This window comes from Channa argus, chromosome 5, assembly GCF_033026475.1.
Source record: "Channa argus isolate prfri chromosome 5, Channa argus male v1.0, whole genome shotgun sequence".
Taxonomy (NCBI): Eukaryota; Metazoa; Chordata; class Actinopteri; order Anabantiformes; family Channidae; genus Channa; species Channa argus.
The window spans coordinates 22,972,770-22,998,763 of NC_090201.1; the positions used below are offsets into that span (position 1 = coordinate 22,972,770).

At 40.7% G+C, this 25,994-nt stretch overlaps 1 protein-coding gene across 5 annotated transcripts; it reads left to right on the plus strand.

Moving 5' to 3' along the window:
- Window positions 1-2,118: 2,118 nt before the first annotated feature.
- On the plus strand, window positions 2,119-17,977 carry alpl (alkaline phosphatase, biomineralization associated). 5 transcript variants are annotated; one of them, XM_067505915.1, is made up of 13 exons: window positions 2,145-2,276; window positions 2,893-2,959; window positions 4,736-4,850; window positions 5,321-5,440; window positions 6,598-6,713; window positions 7,480-7,654; window positions 8,643-8,818; window positions 9,896-10,036; window positions 10,209-10,278; window positions 10,407-10,541; window positions 16,023-16,214; window positions 16,341-16,460; window positions 16,939-17,977. In XM_067505915.1, exons 3-13 carry the CDS (start codon window positions 4,775-4,777, stop codon window positions 17,205-17,207), a joined length of 1,590 nt encoding a protein of 529 aa, XP_067362016.1. In that variant the 5' UTR covers window positions 2,145-2,276; window positions 2,893-2,959; window positions 4,736-4,774; the 3' UTR covers window positions 17,208-17,977. The 5 variants fall into 5 exon arrangements, with proteins under 5 accessions (XP_067362014.1, XP_067362015.1, XP_067362013.1 ...); XM_067505913.1 differs by lacking the exon at window positions 2,893-2,959 and having other exon boundaries at window positions 2,119-2,276; XM_067505914.1 differs by lacking the exon at window positions 2,893-2,959 and having other exon boundaries at window positions 2,123-2,276; window positions 4,682-4,850.
- Window positions 17,978-25,994: the final 8,017 nt, after the last annotated feature.

Sequence of the window (25,994 nt, forward strand, 5' to 3'; positions counted from 1 at the left end):
CGTCACACCGGAAATCACAGCGCGCACTAAAACTTGCCGTCCAAAAAAAAAAAAAAAAAGCCGGGAAAAGGAAGAAAGATAGTGTATGGGATGCGGCGACATGCTAATCTCGCACAGGATGACCCTCCTATTTAATCGTAAAAACTATGAAGTATAATTAGAGCTCGTTTTTTTTAGCACAGAAAATCAGCTAGCATGCTAACTTAGCAACGCTGGAAAGGGACAAAGTACATTTATTAAAGGCTGATGTATGGTGCTCGTACTTTTACTCCACTACGAGTCCTGAACCTTCTACGTGCTGCACGTTTTACTTAGTTTTTACCCATCTTAAAACACAATAATGATGTGTTATTATGTTAAAATTGGTCCCACATTTATGAGCTGGATGGATCATCAGGGATGTTTACACAGAAATACATCAGCAAGTATAATCTGACAATATTATAGGTGTTTCATTCTGAACTGTGGCATTCCGTATAATAAGTAGTTTTACTTTGGGTACTTTATTTTAATGGCATAGTTTGGCCTTACTTTAACATACAGTAGATACTAGGGGAACATGTTTAATACATTTGAACTAGCTTTGCATCAAACTGTATCAGAGTTAGGGTTTTACTTTTGACAAATATTGAGATAAATGACTTTTTTTTTCAGTTGGCTTGATGCCAGAAAGCTATTTGTTTGGTTTGTGAAGTACTAGTTCTAGACCAAAAAAAAAAAAAAAAAAGACAAACACAATGACCAAAAAGTGTTATCAACAAGAGACAAAACAATAAATCATTACAACGACAAGTAAGACACAATTAAAAATTAATAGTCAAAAAGAATCAAAAGTGGTAAAACAAGACACAAACTAACAATTGACAACAACAAAAAGATACAAAATCATGTGACGACCTAAATTGCAGTTGTTCCGTGTCTCTTTCAGTCTGGGAGTCTTGGGATGGAGATCTTTTCCCCAGGGAAGTATTGTTTCATGTAGCCTACCAAAACATTACTTCAAGATCCTTTTGAACTTACTCTGGAAAACTTCTTTAGGAGTACTTGAGAATCAGACTTATACTGACATCTAAAGGACAACACAGTAAACAGCAAGTATTCTTTTAAATTAACACAGCAATCCTTAATATGATTGCTGTTTATATTTATTTGTATTTGGGGCCATGGATCTAACTTTATTTTTATATGCTAATTATTTAGAAGGGCAAAAAAAAAAAATAACACCGTAAATTTAGCCAGCACTGTAGTATTGAAACTATGACAAAGTTGTAGACCTGCTTCTTTTTTAGTAAATATATTTCATGTTATTTTAGAAAACAAGAAAAATGTAAAAGTTTTAATTCTTATCTTATGGGTCTATATATGGAGGAAATGGGTGTATTTATGGACATCAGCGTGTATTTATGGACATACCTTACACTGCAGTAAGGTGAGACTAACGTACTAAAAAAAGTATTTCAGTTATATATTTATATTATATAAAGATGTTATATAATGTATAATATTTTTTGTTCAAATTAACTTTGACTTTGTAATTTGACAAATATGGACGTGTTACTAACGCCCTTAACACTGACAAAAGACATTTAAAAAATATTTTTGTTTGTAAATAAAAATATCTTTTTTTTTTTTTTAGTTCCATTTTTGCCTTTACTGGGGGTAGAAATACTGAACATGGAGGGTTCTTATACTTGTACTATGATAAGAATGACATAAAATAATACAACATCAGTTAAAGCTTTGGGAACAGTTGCCCAGTGACACGTGGAGGAAAAACAACAACAAAGCACAACAGAAAACACAACTGACAGGCACATCAACAAGGTAAATGGACATGAGGTCAGTTTGCAAAATTGTGTGAAATTTGTAAAAGAGCTCAGTTTCAGTTTGTAAAATTTTCCACTGTAAAGCGGGTCCATATGTCGATGTGATGTCTGATCTGAGTTTTAGTTACTTTACACATCTGGCAGGAGTAGTTATGAATGCAGGACAGTGAAGGATTGCAGCTGCTCTGACCGTGAAGCAATGCATCAGTCTTCGGACAGGCGGAGCTCTCGGTCCGTCATCTTCTCCCACAGCAGCGGCACGGCATCTTTATTTCTAAGGGTTTTTGCCCCCCCCCCCTCCAGTGGGATACAGCCCGCTATTCTCAGAGCACGGTATCCGGAGTCGAACAACCGTGGCCTTATAAAAAGGGTTGTGAAAGCGACATCAAGGACACACACCTCAAGAAGAAAGGCTGAATGAGCTTCACATTTGGATGTACATTTTTTTGGGTGAGTAAAACTACGATGAACTTGTTCTTTGCCTTGTTTTAAGCTGATAAATTGCTTTGGGAGAAACGTGCAGTAGACTTGGCCGAAATGTGGCCGCAGGTTGTTCAACTCTCCTTTTGTTGCATAAAGTCCTCTCAGCATCCGAACACTGATTCCAGTTTAACCCTTGTTCTGCACTAAATGATCCCGTCTGGCTTTTAAATATATGTGTTTGTTTGTAGTCATCTGTTGCACCCAGATGTTTTTTTTATTTCTGTTTACACGGGGTTTAAGTGCTGTTGTCGAGGGTCTCCAGTCGGACAGTTTTCATTCATTTAATGCTGTAATTCTTTAGGAGGCTACAGCCTGAAAGTGACTTCTTGCCCTCTTCGAAGTGGTTTGAAACGCTTGCAGTCTTATTCCCCAGCTCGTTTGCAGTGGAATACCCCATTTTCTCTTACTGAAGGCTTTTTAATGGATACGGTCTCAGCTGTGCTGTGGATGTGTTGGATTTAAAAACACATTAAAGAGGTTTGCTGGGATCTGGACTCCCACAACCCATTTGTTTTTGACTCTGTGATAATTAAGTGTTTCATGATGTTTTGCTGTTAGTACATACTGTTTCACTCTCTCATAGTGACACATCAAGTCTTTGAATAAGAGAACAAAAGACATCCCTGTCAGGGGGAGACTCGAGCGCAAAGGTTAGTTATTCTGTGTGCATACAAGTGTTTGGATGATGCAGTGCTGTGTGAAAAGTAAACCAAGCTGCCTATTTACAAACAGTGAACAGATACGGGGACGATAACTCACAATCCTGTCTGTTTGAAAATTCTTCGTCCACCTTTGCAACAAGGGAAGCAGTGAGAATTGTGGACATTTGTTTGTCTAACTGCAGACATCAGCCCCTTTTTGGTAGTCGTCCACTCCTGAGTATAATCCAGGCCTAATCCAAGATTTGAAGCCGATACCTGCTGGAGTGACACATTTCAGCATTTGAGGGACTCGCTTCGGGGTTTTACTAGCAGTTGAGGATAGAGCTAAAGAAGGGGAAGCAAACTGTTGTTGGGGGGAGTTTGTCACCAGCTCGGTTTTGGGCTCACCGGAGCAGCTGGATACTTGATGGCACCATGACTGAAGTGGGATTTCACTTGATACTGACCACTGCCCTCACTGGAGCCCTGCTGGTTGCTGTTGTGGCCCTGCTCTGCTATTTTACCTGCAGACTGGCTGGCTCACTGCCTCTGGGTGGACCTGGGAGTTTTTGAGATCACTGTCTGAGAAATGATTAATGTATCTTTTTACAGTCTTGTCCTGTATTAATTGTACGTTGGTGTAGGGTTGTTACTTTATGTGTCTTAGTTTGTTCAGACTTGCTTCTTTTGAATGAAACCAGATGGCACCTGAACAGACGATGACATCGTTTCCTTTCGGAGCTTTTAGAAGTTGTTGATGAGGTGTTCTGCTTCGAAAGGTGCAAATGTGTGATGTCTGTATTGAGATGACATCAGACCATAGCTTGATGTAATACACAGTTAAACTAGAGAGTGAGCATTTTATAGATCTACTATACTTTCAATTTGCAAGCTATGAGTTTTTCTTTTTAAAGTTTGTATCCAAATGTATTAATACTTAGAAAAAAAAAGCGCAAAAGAATCAGAAACCTTCTCTTCGGTTTGCACGGGTGAAAGATTTTTAGACTAAAGCATCATCAGTTTTTTCTCAGGGGTGGACGTGTCCAGTCAATCATTTGCCATTAATCGGCTTTGTTATGGCTCTAAAGCCTCTCGATGCTATGGAGCACAATCCCATTAAAATGACCTTGACCATAAGCACAGGGAAGAAGGGAGGAGTGTGTGGATAAATACAGATGAAAGCCTAACTCGCCATGAACCATTAGGGGCTCCTGTTGTGACTACTTACATTCATCGAGAGGCTTCAAACGTTCCTTTTGTTTTTGCTGCGATGCCTGATGTTGTGCTCAAAGATCTGCTTTTAACAAGTGAGTCTACCACTGCAAAGAAACATCTTTCATCTACATCACTGTTGACATGAGGACAGACTGCTGGTTGTGCTCTTCTCTTGCCTGTGGCCTCCTCACACAGCCATACGTCACCTGTTGCTTAATTTGGGAAGCTTTTGTTAGAAAAGGGAGTGAGTGATATTGCGACTTATCCCCACAGTTTGTGTTAGAGTCACGCTGTGGGAAAGAGCCAGTGTTTCAGTGGGGATTTCTTTTTGATAACAGGAGCTTGTGTTTACGTTGGTCCCTTACAGAAATTGGTTATTGCATTGCCACAGTGGGAGCATGACGTGCTTAGTCGTGTAGTCGCAGAGTAAATACATATTAACCCAGTAGGTCAGAGCCAGTGTGTGATGAGATGCCGCTGACCTAACTATTAGTGTGCGTCCTTTGTCTCTGTGAGCTGTGAGGCAACTGTGGCCAGGCTTCCTCACCTTCGCAAACTGGGATTTTACAGGCATCTAAAGAAACGCGTCAGCTACGCGGAGACGACATCATGAATGTGTCAGCCCGGCTCATCATCATCTGCTTCTGGTTGATCTCATTGAGTCTTGGGAAGCCACAATTCCCAGGTAAGTTACCTTGTTGTTAGTCTGGAGCCGTATAAACACAACTGTCCAGACGTTGTTCTGCACCACATGGGAGTGTTTCAGGGCTGTAGGAGAATGTTTGTACCTGTGTGAGGATGTTTAGTTTCCCAATGCATCTCTAGTTTTTATACACACTTGCTGTTTGTTTTGCTCTGGGGCTCAATTTAGTCACAGTCACAAATAACAGGAAATAATTGTTTAAATACATTTTAAAACAATCTCAATCCTGCTGCCTTGTAGGAGATAGACGCATTTTAGAAAGACTTAAACCATAAATTTTATATTTAAAGACAGTTCTTTTGAGTTAATTCTAGTTCATTTTCGCCATTTACACTATTCTAAAAAAAAATGTCCTCACATCAATTTACATGTACTTCACTTTTTTACATGCAAAGGTTTTCATTTCTCTAGCCGTCCTAATCTAAACGGAACTTCTTTATTGGCACATACAGAGCAAGAAAAGGATCCTAAGTTTTGGAATGCATGGGCCCAGCGGACGCTGAAGGACGCTCTGGTGCTGCAGGATCTCAATAAAAACATAGCCAAGAATCTCATCTTCTTTCTTGGAGATGGTAAGCCATTAATATCATGTCATTAATATCATGTTCTGATTTAATTTCTCCCAGCCCTGTGTCAAACCCCTTAAAGCCTGAAGGTCTCAGTAAATGCATCACAAAACGTCCAAATAACTACTTTGACCACTCTGCCCTGATTAATGGTTCATTTCAAATATTTTTAAACACGCAAGGTGAAGAAATAGCAGCTAACTGTGCTGCCGACAGATCACCGGACTTCTCTGTGTGATGGGTGGCTCAGTTTGGCCTCTGTTTGGACTGTAGCAACAACATGACATTCTTGGCCACTGCGGCACGTAGGGTCATGTTAGCGGGGTTTTAAAGTTACAGGTATTAAGATAAAATAAGCAAATCCGAGAATGATTGACTAACTGGAAAACATTTCCTAAGCACTGTCAACATTTTTCTAGGAGAGTAATCAAACTCAGCTGTACAAAATCCTTCAGATTTGCATATTATGCATCACTGTAATCATGTAGGAGAGTCTTTTGCATGATTCAAACTAGTTTTTTGTATTTTTCAGGTATTTATTGTACAAAATGTTTCACAAAATTCGAACATTGTGTCGAACGAATGTATATTATAATTACATTGTATAAAAATGGAAATTCCCTCCAAGTATTTCTGACATTCAGCACTGATTTGAATTGAGTCACCGTCACCGTGACTCTGACCAAACATTTGATGTGTGGTTTTTTGTGGACATGCGTTTTAAATTTGAAGAAGTTTTATCAAGGCTTTCCTGTGCTAACACATTCACAAGAATGGGATGAATGTCAGGTCGCAGTGACTTTTACCTTTGACCACCAGAATCTTATCAGTCAGTGCTTGAGTCCAAGTGGTCCATGGGGTCAAATTTAAAGAAATTCTGGGGAAAAGCAAACAATGGAAAGCTATACTCTGCATGTTCACATTATTTCCTCATGTTATCTAAAAATTATAGATTTCTTTCCAAACGATTTTTGCAGTAATTGCTGTCTAAGAAAATGTTTGGCCTACCAGCAGACATCCTGTTCTACGATGCCAGAGACAGCAAAGACATTTTATATGGTGCAAAGGAAGCACAGCAGGGAATGAAACATGTTGCTGTTTCCCATCTACTGACTCTGCGAAATGAATAAAATCCTAACAGCCGACCTGCTTTTGGTGTGTAGGGATGGGCGTTCCCACGGTGACGGCTGCTCGAATACTGAAGGGTCAGCTGAAAGGACAGAGTGGAGAGGAGACACTGCTGGAGATGGACAAGTTCCCTTTTCTATCTTTGGCCAAGGTTTGACCTGTTTTTAATGTCATATGTTATTCTTCCTCCCCTGTGACAGAAATCGTAAATTATTAATACCTGAAGCTAACTGAAAACAAATATTAGTTATAAATATGTAATAAACATGTTGTTTTTTTGGTTGTATTTTGTAGGTAACATGATTATACAAGTGTGCAATAGTGCACTTTTGGCAAATACTATGAGAGGAACCATCTGTACCATGTAGATAAACGGAGAGCTTTCAGTAATTATCCTGTTTGGAAATAGAATTTATTTGGACCATCTGGATGCTATACAAATGATCTCAGTGCATAAACTTAAGGGGGTCTTGGAGAGTGGATCTATTGAGCAGCTTATAAAGAAAAAAAGAACCTGTTGAAAAACAAATAAATGTTGACATCTCATAAATTCTTCAGGGAGCTTTGTTTCGTCCACTGCCAGATTCCAAAACATGTTTAACACGATACATGTCAAAACTATTACTTAAACTTTGTAGGGTCCTCATGGAACTTGCACTGACGTTTCGAATGTCTCATTGTTTCCACAAATGTCTCCTCAGGCGAATGCAAAGTACAGCCCATCAAGCTAAAATTGGCCCACACTTATGGAAAATATGCCAGGTTATCATATTGCAAAGTTGTGTAAAATTACGCAATGTACATAAAAAGTCATGGAGATTGATGATACTACACACAGCCCTGCATACACGTCAGGACATGTACAAACATCCTGACTCGATGTTCTGACCACATGTCCGTGGCCTGTTTCTCTGCAGACGTACAACACTAATGCCCAGGTGCCGGACAGTGCTGGCACCGCCACAGCGTACCTGTGCGGGGTCAAGGCCAACGAGGGCACGGTGGGTGTGAATGCAGCGGCTGTCCGGTCCCAGTGTAACACCACAAAGGGCAACGAGGTCACCTCCATCCTTAGATGGGCAAAAGACGCAGGTAGAATGACAATAAATACGTGTAAAATAACACTCTGCTTTATTATTTTTTTCTTTACTGAGTCCCAATTTTAGGTTTTCGCTCTGCAAATTATATTGTGCATTTGACTAACCATGGATGTAGTTAATGATGTGTTAATATGAAGTGAGAATACTTGACTGGATTGTTCAAAGCGCTGACTTTGAGGTGTTCTTGAAAGTGCTGCTCTTAATAATTTCTTTTTTTAAATTCAGCTTGTTTCCCCTTTTCTGTCCTTATGGCCAAAATTAGCCATAGAGCACCGTGTAAGTCACATTAACTTGACCCGGAGGGTAATTTCTGAACCATCCTAGTTTGAAAATACAAGAGACATGTTTTCAACTGGCTTTTGTTTCTAAATCCTCTGTTTGAACGTCCATGCTGGGAAGTTTCATTAGGTTTTTTTTTTTGTTTGTTTTTCTTTCTTTATTTTTTTAACCTCTGATGTCTCTGCTTCCTTGCTTCAAGTGGTTCACTGTATATAAAACCAGCCAGTACTTGCCTTTTGGACTGGCTTCAACATGCACAGTTCTGTAGAAATCTGGTTACTGCGCCTGTTAAAAAGTAAAGAGTTTGAAATGACACTTCCACTTGTAGTGAAATATTTTTTTTAACCAAATCTCTTGTGTACTGCAGAGTCAAAATGATAAAGGGCACCACAGGAAAGGAGACACAGATATGAAAGCAAGGAGAATCCTGGATATTCAGAGGGTGCTGGGGGGTGAGGGTCAGGGTGTGGGGGTTCAGGCAGCAGCTCTATTTGCCCAAAGTAAAAGTGTTTATGATTTTAGGAGACTGTCTCCTGTTGGTTTAGCTGTTATGTTTTTCGTGTTAACACTAAAACGATGATTTTTTTTTTTTCTTCTGTTGCTGGTATTTGTGAATTTCCCATTGGGAGGAATAAAGTATCTATTTATCTACGCTGAGTAATATCAGGGACACTGATGTGAACGGCATGTGTTCATTGCAGGCAAGTCTGTGGGAATCGTGACTACAACGCGTATCAACCACGCCACCCCCAGTGCCGCTTACGCCCACTGCGTGGACAGAGACTGGTACTCCGACAATGAGATGCCAGCTGAAGCGCTGCAGTCGGGCTGCAAGGACATCGCTAGACAGCTCTTTGAAAACATTCCCGACATTGATGTGAGTGGAAAGTTTATGGACGAATTGTTGCAAACATTCACGGTCCATTCGGGATGAAATGCAATTTGGTAAATACTTTACTTTAATGTCAAAATGAAAAATAATTCTCATTCCCTCCTAGATCTGTACTTTGTTTTGAGTTTGAAAACACTGTAAGTATGCCGAAGAGTTAAACAAATCTGGAGAATTGGTAAATATTAACATATTGGCACTGTCGTCGACTCTTGGGAACAGGGAACAGCGCTGGGAAGCAACTTTTGCATGCGTCTCACTGGCCCAGAAACAAATAGAAAATCATTGGAAAACAACCTTTTTTTTATTCTTCAAATTGGCCTTTTAAAATCAGATTTTCATCCATTACAACTAATATAATTTGAATAGTCTAGAAGATTAGTAGGTGACACTACACCTTACAAGTCCAGTCCATACCGCATTTGCCAATTTAAAAGTAAATTCACTGTACTTTAAGGGAGTGGGGGCAGTTACTCAGCCTAGGTAGTGGGCTAGATAGAAAGCTAGCTCTGGTTCCTAGTTTGTTTATTCACATTAATGTACGTAACACAACTTAGAGAATACACAATATGACCAGAAGAAATTAGAACAAATGATGGAAAGATAAATACAGAGAGGCAAGATTGAGGTGGTTTGGACACATTCAGAGGAGGGACTGTGAATTTATCGGTAGATGGAAGCTGATGTTGGAGCTGCCAGGCAGGAGGTCTAGAGGAAGATCGAAGAGGAGATTTATGGATGTGGGGAGAGAGAGGACATGATTGTTGGCTGTGGCGACTCCTGAAAGGAAACAGCCGAAAGGAAAAGAAGAAGAAGTAGATGGAAAGATAAAAATGTTTGAAATGACATTAGACTACCTCTTTATAAAATGCAGTGCAGTATGGTTCCACAATCACACACACTTTCTGCTTGCCACCTGTTTTTCTAACAGAGCTAAAGTGAGTTTTAACATATTATTACGTTCACAACGTGATAGTGACCTACTCTTTGATGTCCTCGTGTTTCCTTTAGCTCTAAAATAAGCCGTATTGAGCCTGTAACGTTTTCCATTCTGTGGCTTCTCAGGTGATTATGGGAGGAGGAAGGAAGTACATGTACCCCAAAAACGTAGGGGATGTAGAGTACCCTACCGTGGATAAGCACAATGGCACACGGAAAGACGGCAGACACCTGCTGCAGGAATGGATGGACAGAATGAAGGACAAAGTAGATTCTCCTCCCTATGCTCCTTTTTTTTTATTCTCCTCATTTCTCTGCTCCGTCTTTTTATCTTTCCAATTACATTTACATATTCAGGAGTTCAAAGTGACTCCAGCGTTACCATTCACACTGCGCTGTACATTTGTGTCTTTTTTTATTTTTTTTTAAAACTGTGCAGAAAGGCCATTATGTGTGGAACAAGATGCAGCTCTTATCACTGAACCCTAACAATGTGGATTACTTATTGGGTGAGTTTCGGCATTTTTATGAAACTCTCATTGAAGTGTAAATGAAGAGACATATATGTATGCGCTTGCTGTAGGCTTATTTTCCGCATGTTATATCCCGTTTCTCCTTGAATCGTGGCTTCCGTTAGGTCTCTTTGAACCTGGGGATCTGAGCTATGACTTAGAGAGAAATACTGAGATGGATCCCTCACTGACAGAGATGGTGGAGGTGGCCATCAAGATCCTGAGGAAGAACCCCAATGGATTTTACCTGCTGGTAGAAGGTTCGTTTGTACCTTTGTCCAACAACACACTGATAATATTAGTGGCTGGTGCTACAAACATTTTTATTTTTTTTTTTATTTTAGTGCCCCAAACATGAAAATTATGTAGTGATTACAACATCACTGCCCCGATTTCATAAAGTCATAAGATATAAAACAAAGTACACAGTGTGTTCATGTTAAAGCAGTTGGATGATTTTTCCTCGAAATGGATTTATATTATTTAGATGAAGTTTAGTGCATCCTGGAAAATGACAATGTCTTACCGAACAACTGTTACAGTTTACAGTGCTACATTTTGTAGGGAAAACAGACGAGGTTATTATTTCTGATAAAAATTATAGGCTAATATTTCATGAATGACTTGACAGCTCTAGCTACTTTTATTGTGTTTGTGTGAACTTTGAAATTGAGCTGGAGAAACCCAGGGTGGAGCTGAATCCCAGCTTTTATATCGCTCAATATCTCTGGTGTAGATTGTGGGAAAAAGGGTTTTGTAATAATAAACTGCACTTTTCTTTGTTTTTGTTTTTTGTGGCTTCACCTCCCCTGTCCTCGTCCTGCAGTAACATTACAGAGCTTCTGAGCTGCAGCAACACTCAGACTGTTGTAGTTGTGGCGTGTCGGACATAGGCACAGACAGGACAGACGAGTGTCCACTTACAGGAGGTCACGAACATTAAAACCACCTCCATTGGCTCCAGACACTACTTTCTGTGACCCATGGAGAAATTTGAAGTTCCTAATAATGTTGGCTGTTTGTATTACGGTCCAAGAACTGTACAGATTGCTAGTATATTTATGGCTGCAAGAGACAGAGCTCTGCTGCAAGTGTGCTCCATGCTGATGTCTGCAGGCCGGAGCTCTGCTTTGACGCCGTCCACCCAAATTCATCCCCTGCATCTGGGAAATATATTCTCCTCATTTGTGTTAGGTTTCTTCCCACGAGTCAGTCATTCCTGACAAATTGACAAATTTTGTCCTGGTCCGGTGTCGTTTGACATGTAGTTTGAGTATGGTCCCAACATCTAAAATAAACAACTAAAATATCAATATCATGATTTCCCACATGGCGGCTGTCAAAATAAAAATGGTGGTGAGGTTGTTTTACTGGAGTGGTATTTTATATATTTTGGCTAAAACTTATATGTAACAGAACCAATAGAGAATTTGACCATCATGTTTGAATAAACAGTTGGAAAGGCAGTTGCCCACAGACCAAAGGGTCAGTGGTTCAACACCCGGCTATATGTCGAACTGTCTCTGGGCAAGACACTGAACCCCTAAAAGCCCATTCCGATCCCCAGCTGTGCAGTGCCGGTCCAAGCCCGATAGAAATTGGGGAGGGTAGCATCAGGAAGGGCATCCAGCGTAAAAACTGTGCCAAATCAACATGCGGACAATGATCTGTTGTGGCGACCCTGAACTCACAGGATAAGCCAAAAGGGAGAAAATGGGGCCCTGGGCTCAGAAAGATAATACACCCTCTACACCCCCTTACAGTCCTAGACTGAAAGAGACACAAAGTGACTGCAAATGGAGCATGACTTCCTTAGTTTTGTTGTTTTGTTTTCTCTTTGGGTCATTTTCTTCTCTGTTAGTAATTTCTTCATATTTTTTTTTTGTTTTGTTGCTTTTTAATCAATTTTAGACCATTTTGAGTTTTTAACTGAGCTGTACATCTTTAAACAAGAAATATTAAATTTTACTTCTTAAAGTGTGAAGTGAACAAGGCCAGAAAAAGACTAAGCTGGTGATGCTTGAACATTTGTTAACTCTTGAGAAATTTCTCCTTTTCTGCATAAACAACTCAATTAATTTTTTTTTATATAGTGCTAATTTGCAACACATTCTTCTCAAGGCAAGTTATAGAATAAAGTCAAAACTATACATATGTATAGACAAAACCCAACAAATCCCCCTTGAGCAAGTCCTAAGCAACAGTGGACAGGGAAAACTCCCTTTAATGGAAGAAACCTCCAGCAGAACCAGGCTCAGGGTGGGCCTCAGTCTGGTTCTGGCCATCTGCCTTTACCAGTTGGACTTTGTTGAAAGTGAAGAGATAAAAGAAAAGAGCAACAAAACGCAACAACAAAACATCGAGCAGGTTGGTAGGATCAGTAGCTGTGCACTGGAAAAACACAGCTCTAAAGCCGTGGAGCTGCAGAGAGGGACAGAGAGACGGAGACATAGAAGGAGAAAGACAACTGCGGGAGAAAGAAGACATAGAGTTAATGTCACACAGTGCGACAATTGTTTGGTGAGAAGAGAGGGGAGGGGGACAAGGGGAGGGGAGGGGGACAAGGGGAGGGGAGGGGCTCAGTACGGGGGGGGGGGGGGTCCCAGCCTATAGCAGCATGACTATAACTAACTATAAGCTTTATAGCTAAAGGCTCTGCCTCCCATTCTACCATTGGAAATTCTGGAAACCACAAGTAGGCCTGCAGTCTGAGATCAAAGTGGTCTACTGGGCTGATATAATATGGTAGGTATTCACTGAAACCACGGGGCATGAGAGGGTCGCCTCTATGCAACTAAAAGTTGCTGAGGTTGTTTTTGTTTTTGCTTAACAGCCATTCAGAGATTCCAGCCTTCTTGGAGACCTTCGGTGGGGTCCCTGAGAAGGTACCACCTGCGGACTCCATAGGTCTGCTGGGGTACTTCAATGCCTACTTTGGCAATGATGGAGAAACCTGGTGGGAAGTGATTGGGAGGAACAGCTTACCATATCTGAATCTGAGGGGTGCTTAGTTATTGGAGTTCCGTGCTAGTCGTGAGTTGGCCATAACAGACACCACATAGGGTTGTTCACAGGTGTACCTGGTACTAGAACACCATAGGCCACAGGTCAATGATTGACTTATGTCTTGGACAATCGAGTGAAAAGAGCAGCAGAGCTGTCAACTGATGACCATCTAATGATTAATGAGTTGGATCAGGCGGCAGGGAGGCGAACATGGTAATCCCAAATGTATAGTGGGAATAGTTCGAAGAGGCTATGGAGGAGGACTTTTGGTTGGCCTCAAGGAAGTTCTGGAAAACCATCGGACGCCTCAGAAAGGGCAAGCTGGGTTTGGACCAGGCAGTACATAGCAGGGGAGGAGAACTGCTGACCTGGACTAAGGATATCGTCTGACAGTCGAAGGAAATCTTTGGGAAGCTCCTGAACCTGGCCAACATGGCCGCTGAAGAGGAGGGAGAGTCAGAAGACTTGGGGAGGTCCAATCATTAGGGTATGACACTACTCGGCCTCCCAGGAAAAGTCGATGCTAGGTTGCTGGAAATGAGGCTTCGGCCCATTGTTGAACCTTTATATACAGGAGGAGCAATGCAGAACACTGCACTGACTCACTGCACTGATCATGGGAGTATGCCTATCCAGTCTACATGTGTTTTATGGACCTGGAGAAGGCTTATGACCATGTTTGTTGGGGGGTATTGTGGGAGTATTAGGTGCTGGGGCCATTTTTATGAGCCATCCCATCCTTGCACAATTGGAGTGAGAGTTGTGTCCTTATTCTGGGTAATAAGTCAAACGATTGGTGACTAAGGACTTTGTTAGGGTTGCCCTTTGTTACCAATCTTGTTTGTGAACATCCTGGACAGGATTGGGAGTGAGTCACTACTCCAAGTGAAGGAGTTTTAGTGTGTTGTGGGGAGTATCTTGTTCACAAGTGACAGTGAAATGGGACGTCAGCTTGACAGCTGGATTGGTGCACCATCAGCAGAAACGCAGACGTAATGAATCATTGTGGTAAAGACAGAGCTAAGCCGCAAGGCTTTGGGTTATGATCGAAAGAATACGATTTCAATTACAAGTGGCTTAATTGAGTTTCCTCTGAAGGGTAGTCAGACTCGGCCTTAGAGATACTGTGCAGAGCTCTGACAACCAAAGTGAGCTTGGAGTAGCTGCTTCTTCCTTTGAAAGGATACAGTTCAGGTGGTTCGGACTTGTAATAAGAACGCCTTTCTGGGCGACTCCTGTTGGAAGTCTTCCAGGCACGCCCAGCTGGTGGGGGACCCCATGGTAGACCCAGAACATGTTGGAGAGATTATATATGTCATCTGGCCTGGGAATTTCTCGGAATCCTGCCATAGGAGCTGGAAATTGTGGTTGGGGAGAAAGATGTCTGAAAAGCCTTAAAGAACTTGCTGCTACCTTGACCCAACTCTGGATAAACTCAATCTATAAAATGAATGAATGAATGTATTATATGGGGGTAATGAGGTAAGTGGAAACAGGTGTGAAAAGGTGTGGCAGACTTAGGTTGCGTGGCAGACTAAACCCAGGTGTATGCACGGAGGGCGAGAGAGTGAGGGCAACTCTTGATAATAATGGGAAACAACAAACAAAGAAGCATACGAACACAGCCAAGGCAGGAGTCGTGACAGTCCTGGTAATTTAAGATATTAATCCACGCAGATCCAGGAGTTTTACATTACAGATTTAGTGTAGCAATTAATTGTTGCACGTAATCTGCTTGACATATCGGTCAAAGAGTGCATTTTCCTGTTTTTTGGAGCTCCGCTCATCGGATCTTTTCAAACAGTGTCTAATGGTCTGCTGTTTGCTGGACGTATTGCGGTCATTACCCTCAGTGCTCGTTATCTTTCTTTGCATCTCTCTACAAAGTGTGTCCCCTTCGAAGCGTAACTACAGCTTTGGTTTGTACACCACAGAGAACTTGATAGCAAAGGTTCACTTCGAGTATGTTTATTTCAGAAAGTTGGAATAATTGTCAGATGTAGCTTTCCTCTGAGTCACCACCCGAAAAGGGCTGTATTAGATACTTTGTCTAAAGCGAAGTGAGGCCTCAGCTCAATGCTGGACACTATGTGAACGTGGACTGTAAATATCTTCAAGGACCTATTGATTTCTGGAGACGTTGAAGGAGAAGTTGATAGTTGGGAGCGGGGCTAACATTTTTTTATTTTATTACTTTTACATTTTTACTCACCAGCTCACCAGCCACTGTGGTTAGTAGTTTTCCAAAGTTACTCAGCCACTCAGCATTTTAGCTGGCCACAATTTTGACCAGCTTTATGACACCTTGTTTAAAGTGTTGTGGGTTGTCGGCCAGTAGCGAGGACGCCCAAGGTAATGCAGATAGTGCTCATGGGAGATGTAGTGTCACATTGCAGTTGTGTGGCTTTTGAGACTGCTAATTTACAATATGATTTGCAAGACTACAGAAGTTAGTGTATTTTCAAATAGATTATGAGTTGCATCGTCAGCAGACTAATCATTTAAACTTACCTCACGCAGAGACTGGCCAGGTTTGTGGACGTGAGAATGTATGCCATTTGTCTCCCAAGCTGTCATCTTTACGCAACTCTTGCACGTTAGTTTATGTAATCTGCAAAAAGAAGTACAACACCGTTAATAACCATTTGAAGTGTTATTGCATCATGTTCCTCTCAAACTGCTTTGAACAAACGACAAACTACTGTAGTTTGAGCTAACTGGTTATATCTTCTCAGGAGGACGTATTGACCATGGACACCATGAGGGAAAGGCCCAGCAGGCTCTGCATGAGGCTGTGGAAATGGACCGGGCAATCGGTCAGGCAGATCTTATGACCAGCATCCATGATACCCTGACCATAGTTACTGCTGACCATTCACACATGTTCAACTTTGGAGGCTACACACTCAGAGGAAGCACAATTTTTGGTATGCCATGATTATGGTGCACTTGCAGGAAACTATGTCTTTGTCGCAATAAATGACTTGCAGTTTTTACTTTATGCCTCGTTGTATTGTGATAGTTAACACCTAATGCTTCATCTCCTTCCTCAGGTTTGGCCCCCATGCTGAGTGATGTTGATCAGAAGCCTTTTACCTCCATCTTATATGGGAATGGGCCAGGTTATAAGGTGACCAATAATGGGAGGGAAAATGTCTCAACTATTGACTTCAGTAAGTAAAACTTTCTTCATAAACCTTTGCAAAGCCGATTTAAATCCTGCATCGTTTTTAACCATGTTTGCTTACTAAGATTATCTGGCTTTGTTTATGCATTGCTGCATTTTTTGGCATGTTACTGTCCCCTGTAGAATAATGTGTGTGTATTTGAATTCTCATGCATCGGATAAAGAACATGGTGACCCACACATTCTGCTAAGCAGTTTAAAAAAAAAAAAAAATCAATTTAAAGAATTAAAAGTCTGAAGAAGCCACTTGAAAAAGTTTCTTTCAATCCCCCACCCCAATAACAGAAACAGAAGTTTCTCATTTACACAAAGCCAACTTAAGTATATTACAGTTCTTGAATGCTTGAGAGCTGACCGGTAGAAATACAGCTCAAGAGAATTCACTCCACCCTAGGGTGGGGTGTTTTTTCACGAATTAAAAAAAATAATATGCTTATGTCCTCCCTGTGCCCCTTTTATTATAGAGGAGAAAAACTACCAAGCCCAGGCAGCTGTACCTTTGACCTCAGAGACTCACGGAGGTGAGGATGTGGCCGTGTTTGCTAAAGGACCCCTGGCTCACCTGCTTCATGGGGTCTACGAGCAGAACTACATCCCCCATGTGATGGCATATGCAGCCTGTATTGGACAGAACAGGGAACACTGTACGCTGAACAGCGGGACAGCTGGTTACCAAAGTGCCGTCCTCTCCAGCAGCACAGCTCTTCTTACAGTCATCTGGCTTTTGTGCTGACCTTCTCCTGACAGTCCTCACCCTGTTAATACCCCTGTTTTAACCTTTAATCTTATGTTCATTCTACTACTTTGATAATGGGACTACTGTTATGACAGATATGTTATCATAATTAATAAACAAAAAAAAATAAGGATACTACTTCTAGCAAATATATTACATATTACTTAATCAACCCTAATGTAAATGCAGAGCTCTCAGTTGTGATTTTTCTAATGAATAGTTTATTGAGGGTTTAAGGAAAATTCTAAACCTCGTTTTTAAATGTAAACCATTTAAGTTGGATCTGATTGATTGGCATTGAAAATGTTTGAATATGTTTCATATTTTAAATGTGCAGTTGACATCTACCTCATGAGCTTTCAACACATCTCTTCAGAACAGATGTGTTCTTTTGGAAAGGACAATTTTTTAATCTAATTGAATGTATAATTGACAACAAAGTAAAAGACATGATGGATTTATTGTCTTAAAGTGACTTAAATACCTACAGCTGTTGAGTCCAATAGTCGAAAATGTAAATTCTTCTACCCAATAAATGAAATGTTTTTTTTTTTCTGATAACATTGTTTCTGGTAAAGTTTTTTTAAATAATTTTAACTTCTGATTTTATTTTGTTTTTATCCTAAATACAAAAAATCCTCTAAATTTCTTTGTATTAGGAGAGGATTCAACAACAATGGTAGGCATGGCAGAGTTGCAGGAAGAAGGCCACTAATCTCCATTTTCTCACACACATTTATGCAGAAATAAAGAAATGTTAAACTTTTTCCAGCACTGTCGCATGTTGTACTTTTCCATCTACTCGTTGTTGCTTGCGAGGAATGTGAAAGGTCTGAAGCTACTCACTCTTGGCAACATCGTCTCTGACAAAACAGAAAGGACTCGTGTTGGCTGAAGCATGAAAAGCGGGAGGTTTAGGTTGAGCGTGTATGAAACACCCTCCTCATGCTTCCACTGTTACAACCTTAGCACATACAGTAAAATTACTTCTTGGAATCTACTGATGGCCTTAGGGACATTTCATACTTTTATCTAAACTTCCTTTACTGATTAGGAGTTGTCTTCTACACTTCCTGCTCCAACTTTTCCTGTAGCCCTGCTTTATCATTGTATTATCATAAACAATGCATTAAGGAATGCAACCAACAGTTTAGACGGTTTGTATGAATGTTGCGTTAAAGTGTTTGAATCAGTACAAAAACAAGACAAGCAGTGAAGATAAAGAAAAACCGCTGGCGAGTTCCTCCTCTTTCATTTACGTCTCAGCTGGAGGAAAGTCAAGTATATAGAAAAGTTTGAAACTTTACCAGACTTACAATTTTCTCAGGCAAGTCACAGCCTCCCGTGATTTTATATCACAAACCATCTGGGCTGTAGACCAGAAACACTGTAATTTTCTTGCTGAGTCCCGTGTCCATATTTAGTATCTTTTATCCAACCCCTATGTGCACAATATCGTCTATTATAGTATAGTTTACATTGGTCAGTGGCTTTGCATATTTTAGCATTGTCTACCTTACATCACGTGTAAACCATTGCAAACCCTTTTGTTTTGTTTCACAAAACTAGACTATATCAAAATACAAGCATTTAGATTCTTTACTATGGTTTCCTGAGGTGCAAAACATGTCAGAAAACAAAAAGGACGTCAAAAAGCACAAACGTTGTTGGACAAAACGCTAAAACTGTCACATGTAACACAAAATCTGTTCCACAAGACATAAAAATATTTCACAATACACCAAAATATTTCCAAAAAGGTTTCAAAAATCCCCCAAAATAACCCACGAAACATGTCCTATTTATCATTTATACCCCTTATCGTGTTATGGTCACAGTGGGTCTGTGCAGGAGGCGGGGTACCTGCTTGACAGGCCTCCAGTCTCCCACAGGGCTGAAATATAGAAACCTGTGGAAAATTCAGAGTCGTCAGCTAACCTGCATCTTTGGACTAAGGGAGGAAACTGAAAAACCCAGAGGAAATTCACACAGGCACACGCCACACAGAAAAGCCACAGCTGGCCAGCAAGTTTAGACCAAACATCTTGCTTTGAAGCAACACAACCATACCCCTCCAAATTTCAATTAACATAAAAGCTTTACACGGTAAAGATAGAAACAATGATTGTTGCTCGTGATTAGACAGAAGCCAATCATGTTCAATGACACCTTTAGGAAGTAAACGCTCGATGATGTTCTGGCCGTACAAAACTTAACTACGTTTGAAATTATGGAGGAAACTTTTAAAAAGGAGGGCATTAATATGATGTTATTTTTTATAACAACTGGAAATGGCAAAGGGTCATGTTATCAGAGCTGCAGAGATTGTAGAGACTGAGACCTATGTGGTTCACAGTTAAACTAAAACATTGATTGTGTATTAATGAGGCAACTGTGGTGAATCCTGTTTCAGTTATGTTTTAGATTTATGAAACATTTACATTTACATTAACATTTAGTTATTTAGCAGACACTTTTATCCAAAGCGTCTTACACAGAAGTCAAGGAGAAAACATCAAAGCTAAGTCCTTTCAGAAAAGTGTTCACAGTTCATGAAATGCAAGTGCGAGAAAGAGCAGAAAGTTTCTTTGTTTTGTTTTTTTTATAGATTTAAGTGCATAGGAAGATGTGCACCATTCACCGTGTTGTCTGTGCGGTGCGGGACCACCAGACGTCGTTTGTTGGCAAACCGCAGCAGACGGGAAGGATTGTAGACTTGAAGGAGTATGTTGAGGTAAGCGGGAGCTGTCAAGTTAACCACCCTGTGAGCAAGAGACAGAGCTTTGAACCTGATGCGAGCAGCTACAGGAAGCCGGTTTAGAGATCGGAAAAGTGGTGTGAAATGGGTCTTTTTTAGCTGATTAAAAATGAGGTGAGCTGCTGGGTTTTGGATCATCTGCAAGGGTTTGATTGTGGATACCGGCAACCCCATCAACAAAGCGTTGCAGTAATCGAGACGAGATATGACCAGCGGCCGTAGAATGAGTTGGGTTGTATATTCCGTGATGTAGGGTCTGATCTTCCTGATGTTGTAGAAATCAAATCTGCAAGCCCTAGAGACTTAGGAGATGTGGTCCTTAAAGCTCAGTTGGTCGTCGATGATGACCCCCAGATTTTGGCCGATTTAGTGGGGACAATCACTGTAGATCCCATGTTGATGATGATGTTGTGTTGTGTCGAAGGTCTGGCTGGGAAGACAAGGACTTCGGCCTTGGAGAGGTTGGGTTGAAGATGTCTCTCACTCATCCAGGCTGAGCTGTCTGAGACTCAGGGAGAAATGTGTGATGAGACAGTGGAGTCGTCCGGTGGAAAGGACAGGAAGAGCTGTGTGTCATCAGCGTAGCAGTGATAGGAAAGACCATGCGAGTGAATGATGGCACCTAGGGATGAAGTATAGATAGTGGGTTTCACCCACAGTAATCTCTCATTTTATTCTGCCATGGACTCAGCACTCGTCATTACAACTTTATTACACCAGGACCGGTCAATGATGGATGCTGAGAAACACAGAGTAATGAGCCATATACAGGCATGAAGCAGATTGAGTTGAGGCTTTTCAACCTTAGAGGTACTTAAACCACAAAATGTGGAACTGAATGTCATATTGTCTTTGAGAAGTTAGCTTTGATTCAAGTGAGCTTTTATGAACATGGACCTTCCCTTTAATCAAGATGTAGAAACTGCTGCCTTTACAAGTTCTTCCATTTGTCTTTTTTTCATTTATCTGGATGTAATGGAAAAACTGTCTATGTTCTGCTGCAGCTGTAGATCTTGATTGACCCTGAAAAGTTGTGACTGTGTCATCAAAGCCTTCCGTGTCCTGACGTCAGTGAAATCAAGCCGCTCATCAAACACATCACTCAATCTCTTGGAGCAGCGTGCTGTGACAGCTCAATGCTTTCCATTTCACCGCCTCTGCTCGCTCTCTTCCTGCCTTTTACTTTGAGTGATGATGTTTTATATCAATCAATCTCTGCGTCTCTGTATCAGGCACCCTCTCTTCAATCTGTGACATGATCTCCAGGCCTTTTATTTGCTGTGGGCATGGTTGAATAACTGAAAAAAAGTATCGGGGGTGCGGCGTGTGTTGGGATTCAGAGCCTCAGACAGATCAAACTAGGAAAGCATGGCAAGGCTGACAGCTTCAGGGCTGCTATATAAAAGGAGCAGTGAGGCTGCAAGAAGATGCTAATTCTCCCCTTTTCAAAGCACAGATCCTCCTCTGGGCAAAGTCGATGACCCCTTTCCCTCCGGTGATCTCAGTTCGGTGCATTTAATAAAACCAACAAAGATCCAAAGTTGTAAATGTAAAGACTAAAGCATTATTTCTTATTTCACAGGAATGAAACCTCAAACCTAGTTTTAATAAATTCAGATACAGTTTATTGTATTATGAGTTTTTTTTCCGAGAGCTTACCTCAAGCTGTCTGTCTAAGTCTATGGATGCTACTACTTTTCTTTTCCTTTGCACATTTCTGAACCTGCTCATAATCTCTTAGTCTCCTATCATTTCCAGCTGGGGAGAGGTGAAGACTTTCCAATCGCCTTTCTCTACACCCCCAGGCTCCAGCCAGCATGAGGGCTAATCCCTTTGCGGCTAATGAGGGCAGAAGGAATTAGGCCTATAGGCCCAGACTTCTGCACATATTTCCATTTGGTTTCTCCACACAGCTTTGCAGTCATGAATATAATGGCCTCCCACCCACCAGATGGAGAATGGACTGAACACTGCAGGAAGTGAATGAACTTGAGAGTGAGATCAGCCATGGTGGTCAAATGTATGGAAGGAAACATTTGCAATAAAGCTTGAGCTTGACTGCACAATGATACGAGATATGTTCCTTTTTTTGTGAAATAAAGTCACAGTTCTTTGCTGGGAAGCAAACAATCGAGGGAGCCACTGTGTGAATGATTTCCGCTCTGTGACGATTTTATTTTATTTTTAATCCTAAATACAAAAAAATCCTCTAACTTTCTTTGTATCATTAGAGGATTCAACAACAATGGTAGGCATGGCAGAGTTGCAGGAAGAAGGCCACTAATCTCCAATTTCTCACACACATTTATGCAGAAATAAAGAAATGTTGAACTTTTTCCAGCACTGTTGCATGTTGTACTTGCTTGCGAGGAACGTGAAAGACTCTGAAGCAACTCACTCTTGGCAACGTGGTCAAAACAGCAAGGAAAGAAGGAACCATTGGCAATAAAGTCAGCAAATTTACAAACTAATCAGAATCACATGTCATCAAGCTGTCACCTTTTCACACATTTTATCTATAAAAACCTGCTATAATACACCATGACTATTTTAAAAATTAGAGATACTAGAAAGAGCCACTGTGCGAATGATTTCCGCTCTGTCACGGTAAAGAGATTCTGCCTCAGTGAGTCGACCAAACTCATTTCACCTGCTGCGTTCACCAGCTGTTAGCCATTGATAAGTCACACTGTTATTTTCTGCTCCGGTGTCTCCTGTCGTACAGTCACAGGACGTTTTGTCAGTCTCTCATTCACTGTCAACAGAGCAGCTTCTAAACCAGTTGATTGGTGGTTTCACAGATTACTAACAGTGTTCAACTCTGGAATAGGCTTTGGCGTGTGGATAATCACTGTTATCCTTGGTTTTATCTCTTTCAGATGTTAACTACTCCACAATCTACCAGGTTGAATTCCTTGAAAGGTCCTGTTATTTGGTTCCATTTTTGAGGCATTTAGCCCCAACTTTCTCTCTTGTGTGGTGGCAATTGATGAAAACTGCATGCTGTGTACTGTGTTTTGTCACAGTTCTAAAAAATGGCCAACTCAAGTCATCTTCCCTTGACGTATGCAGATGATGAGCGGGGATCCGACCTGAAATTACCGCTGATTTAGCAGCAGCCAGTGAGACAATAAAAAAATTCGATTGTTGGTGACAGCCAAGCATAAGATAGGAAAAGTCAAACTTTATTGATCCCATCAGGGACATTTGTCTGAACACACCATTAGATAAGTGTAGCTCACTAGTGAATTTTTATGCAGTTGGCTGTTTTGTTCATTATTGACATCTGAATTAAATTACATATAAAGTTAATTGCTTTGCAAGGGTTTCTATTCTATTCTAACCCCCTAATCTGTACATCAGACTTGGTGAATGCAACATTAGTTAAGTCTACAAGTATTCAGTGATCAGAACAAGACCAAGTAATAATGGACTTTTCCATTAACTTCAAACCCTAGTAATCTCTTTTTGCTAACTCCTTTCCTACATTTAGCAGTAGTTTCCTAACCCTGACTGGTGCTGTTAACCACTTATGGGAAAGGATGGTAGCGATAGGAAGGATTTGCATGTTTACAGTGGGCCAGCATTTCTGTGCCTGGAGATTTAAACGACTGAAGCTTGAGTCAGCTGCATGTTTTAAATACTGTGCATTTCAGTGCTGCATCTATTAAATATGACCTTAATTACTCTCAGGGACGGACTTTGGAGGCTGTGAAGTCTCCCTGTTTGTATGTCTTCTTGTTAGGGCATATAGAGATTATTAGCACTTCAGAAAGTTTCCCATTTATATTTAAAATTTGAATATTGACTCAAACATTAATTTACAGGCTTAAAGGTGGTGATTCACATTCAACATGGCATGAATGTACATGCCGTTGTGAAGCAGAACATTACTCTTGCTGAGGCTACTGCTGGTGGAGAAACTGGTATCACCACCTCTGGAACAGTGAATTCCCCCCATTATACATAGGTTCATGCAAGAAATCGGCTTCCTTGCTTTGTCTCTGTTTTGCTGTTCTCATTGCTATGGGAATGAGGTCCAATAGCCTGCAGCTCAGAGAAAAACAAGAGCAACAGGAAATTAACAGATCAATTTTAACAACCCAAAAATTGAACTTGCTGTGCTGTTGTTCTGACGAATCTAGAAGCAAACCATATGACAGTTTCTCCTGTTCTTTCGAGTGTAAGTTTACATGCAGGAGTGATCAAATATCTTTATAAGCAGCTGATGTTTACATGACATTTCTGTGCCGTAGTAGGGAATTTTAAAGTTTACACAGACGAAGTCAAACAGCATTGGTGAGAGGAGAAGAGAGAAATAAAGAAAGTTATTGATTCAAAAATCTTTTCAGGAGTGAAAAAGGAGGTTGACTTTCTGTTGTCTCCAGGAATTATTCAACCTTCAAAAAGTAAGTGGTGCGATCCAGTTGTGATGGTTCCTAAGAACGATTGGACAATAAAGTTGGGTATTGATTTTAGGTATCTAAAGGCAATTTCCCAAATTTGATTTTAAAATTACCCAGATCAAATTATGATCATAAAAAGTTCATTTGCAATTCAATTCAATTCAGTTCAACTTTATTTATATAGTAACACTCAAAAAAATACATAATATTTAAATAAATGAACAAATACTTCAGTCAGTAAAATAAAACCACAAGGGTAATGATGAATAAGCAATTCAGTCTTTGTTGACCTTTCTGGAGTCGTTCAGTTCTCCCTGACCTCCAGGTGAAAAATAAAACAATACCAACGCGGTGAGCATAACCATAACTTCAGTGGTTTTACCCAGTGTAGGTGAAGTGAACCTTTTCACCTCATCCAGTTTTACTGTAACAACGTTTGAAGTTTGTGGAGAGGATCATCGAAAAAACAAATACTTTTCAATCTTGCCCATTACTTTTTCAGTGTGGATCTGGTCTTAACCGCAGCACCAAAGCCAGCAAAGGCGGTTTTACAGCTGAAAGCACAGACTGAAATGTTTTTTATTGTGACTTCACATCAATCTGTTCCATGAACTGATAAAACACAGCAGTTCCCAAGAGACTGTGAAGGCTAGAAAACAAATCACCCAGTTCTCCCTCCCCCCCTGTGCCTCCTTCAAGCAACCACGTCACAAACCAGCACACTGATGTGCCACAACTTTAGCATTCATCTGATGATCACAGAGGGGAATTACTTGCCAAGTACAGTTCAAGTCCAATTAACCTGATTGGTGAACCCAACTATTAATAATGTCCCCAATTAAAACACAATATTTATCGCCTTTGCCTCATTACATAGCAATTAACAGGAGGTCCAGTTATTCCTCATCACAGCTCCTGCTTGCTGATTCACGATGGCAACGTATAAATGGCTGCTTGAAATTCTGCTGAAACAGGGCTCTTTGATGTGTGGTAATTAGTGACTATTGGGATCCACGTATTCACAAACAAACCTTCAGGGTTAATTATTAAACAGTCTTCCTCCAGCTGACTGAATTCAGTTCTCCGTGTGATGCTCTGGTGGGCATCTGCTCATATTTAACCATTTTGAACAACAAGATTTAACTGAGGTCGACACTGAAATGTTATGCTTTTACAAATGTATTTAAATCATTGTCTCTATCATCGACCCAATTTCCTAAACACGCATGGGCATAAAAGGCCATTACGATAATCAGAAAATAATTCTATGCTGCTACAGCAAACATCGAGTATCTATTCATCTAGCTATAATCAACCACTGATTACAGTGTGAAATACGAATGGCGTGAGAGGGATTTTTTTATTTATGGGCCATTGATAGATTCTGGTACCAAAGCTGCGATGGACGTGCAGCATTAAACCCCATATGGACAGGAATAACACACCAGGGAAATGTGGGGAATATTCTAATACTGTCGCTACTTTATCTCTTTAATCTAGATAGATTTAAACAGCAATAAGCAAAATGGATTTAGGCTGCTGTGGACAAGACCAAGCTAAAGCTAAAGTGTTGACCTGGAGGCACAGAACGAGAGGCCAAAGCACTGTGTGAGGTAAGTT

What these genes read in the sequence shown, in the direction of transcription:
- alpl (XM_067505911.1), top strand. Translation starts at nt 4,221, where the DNA reads ATGCCTGATGTTGTGCTCAAAGATCTGCTTTTAACAA. An exon ending in CAAAGATCTGCTTTTAACAA is followed by an intron (nt 4,258 to 4,688) that starts GTGAGTCTACCA and finishes GTGAGCTGTGAG; the next exon opens with GCAACTGTGGCCAGGCTTCC. An exon ending in TGGGAAGCCACAATTCCCAG is followed by an intron (nt 4,851 to 5,320) that starts GTAAGTTACCTT and finishes TGGCACATACAG; the next exon opens with AGCAAGAAAAGGATCCTAAG.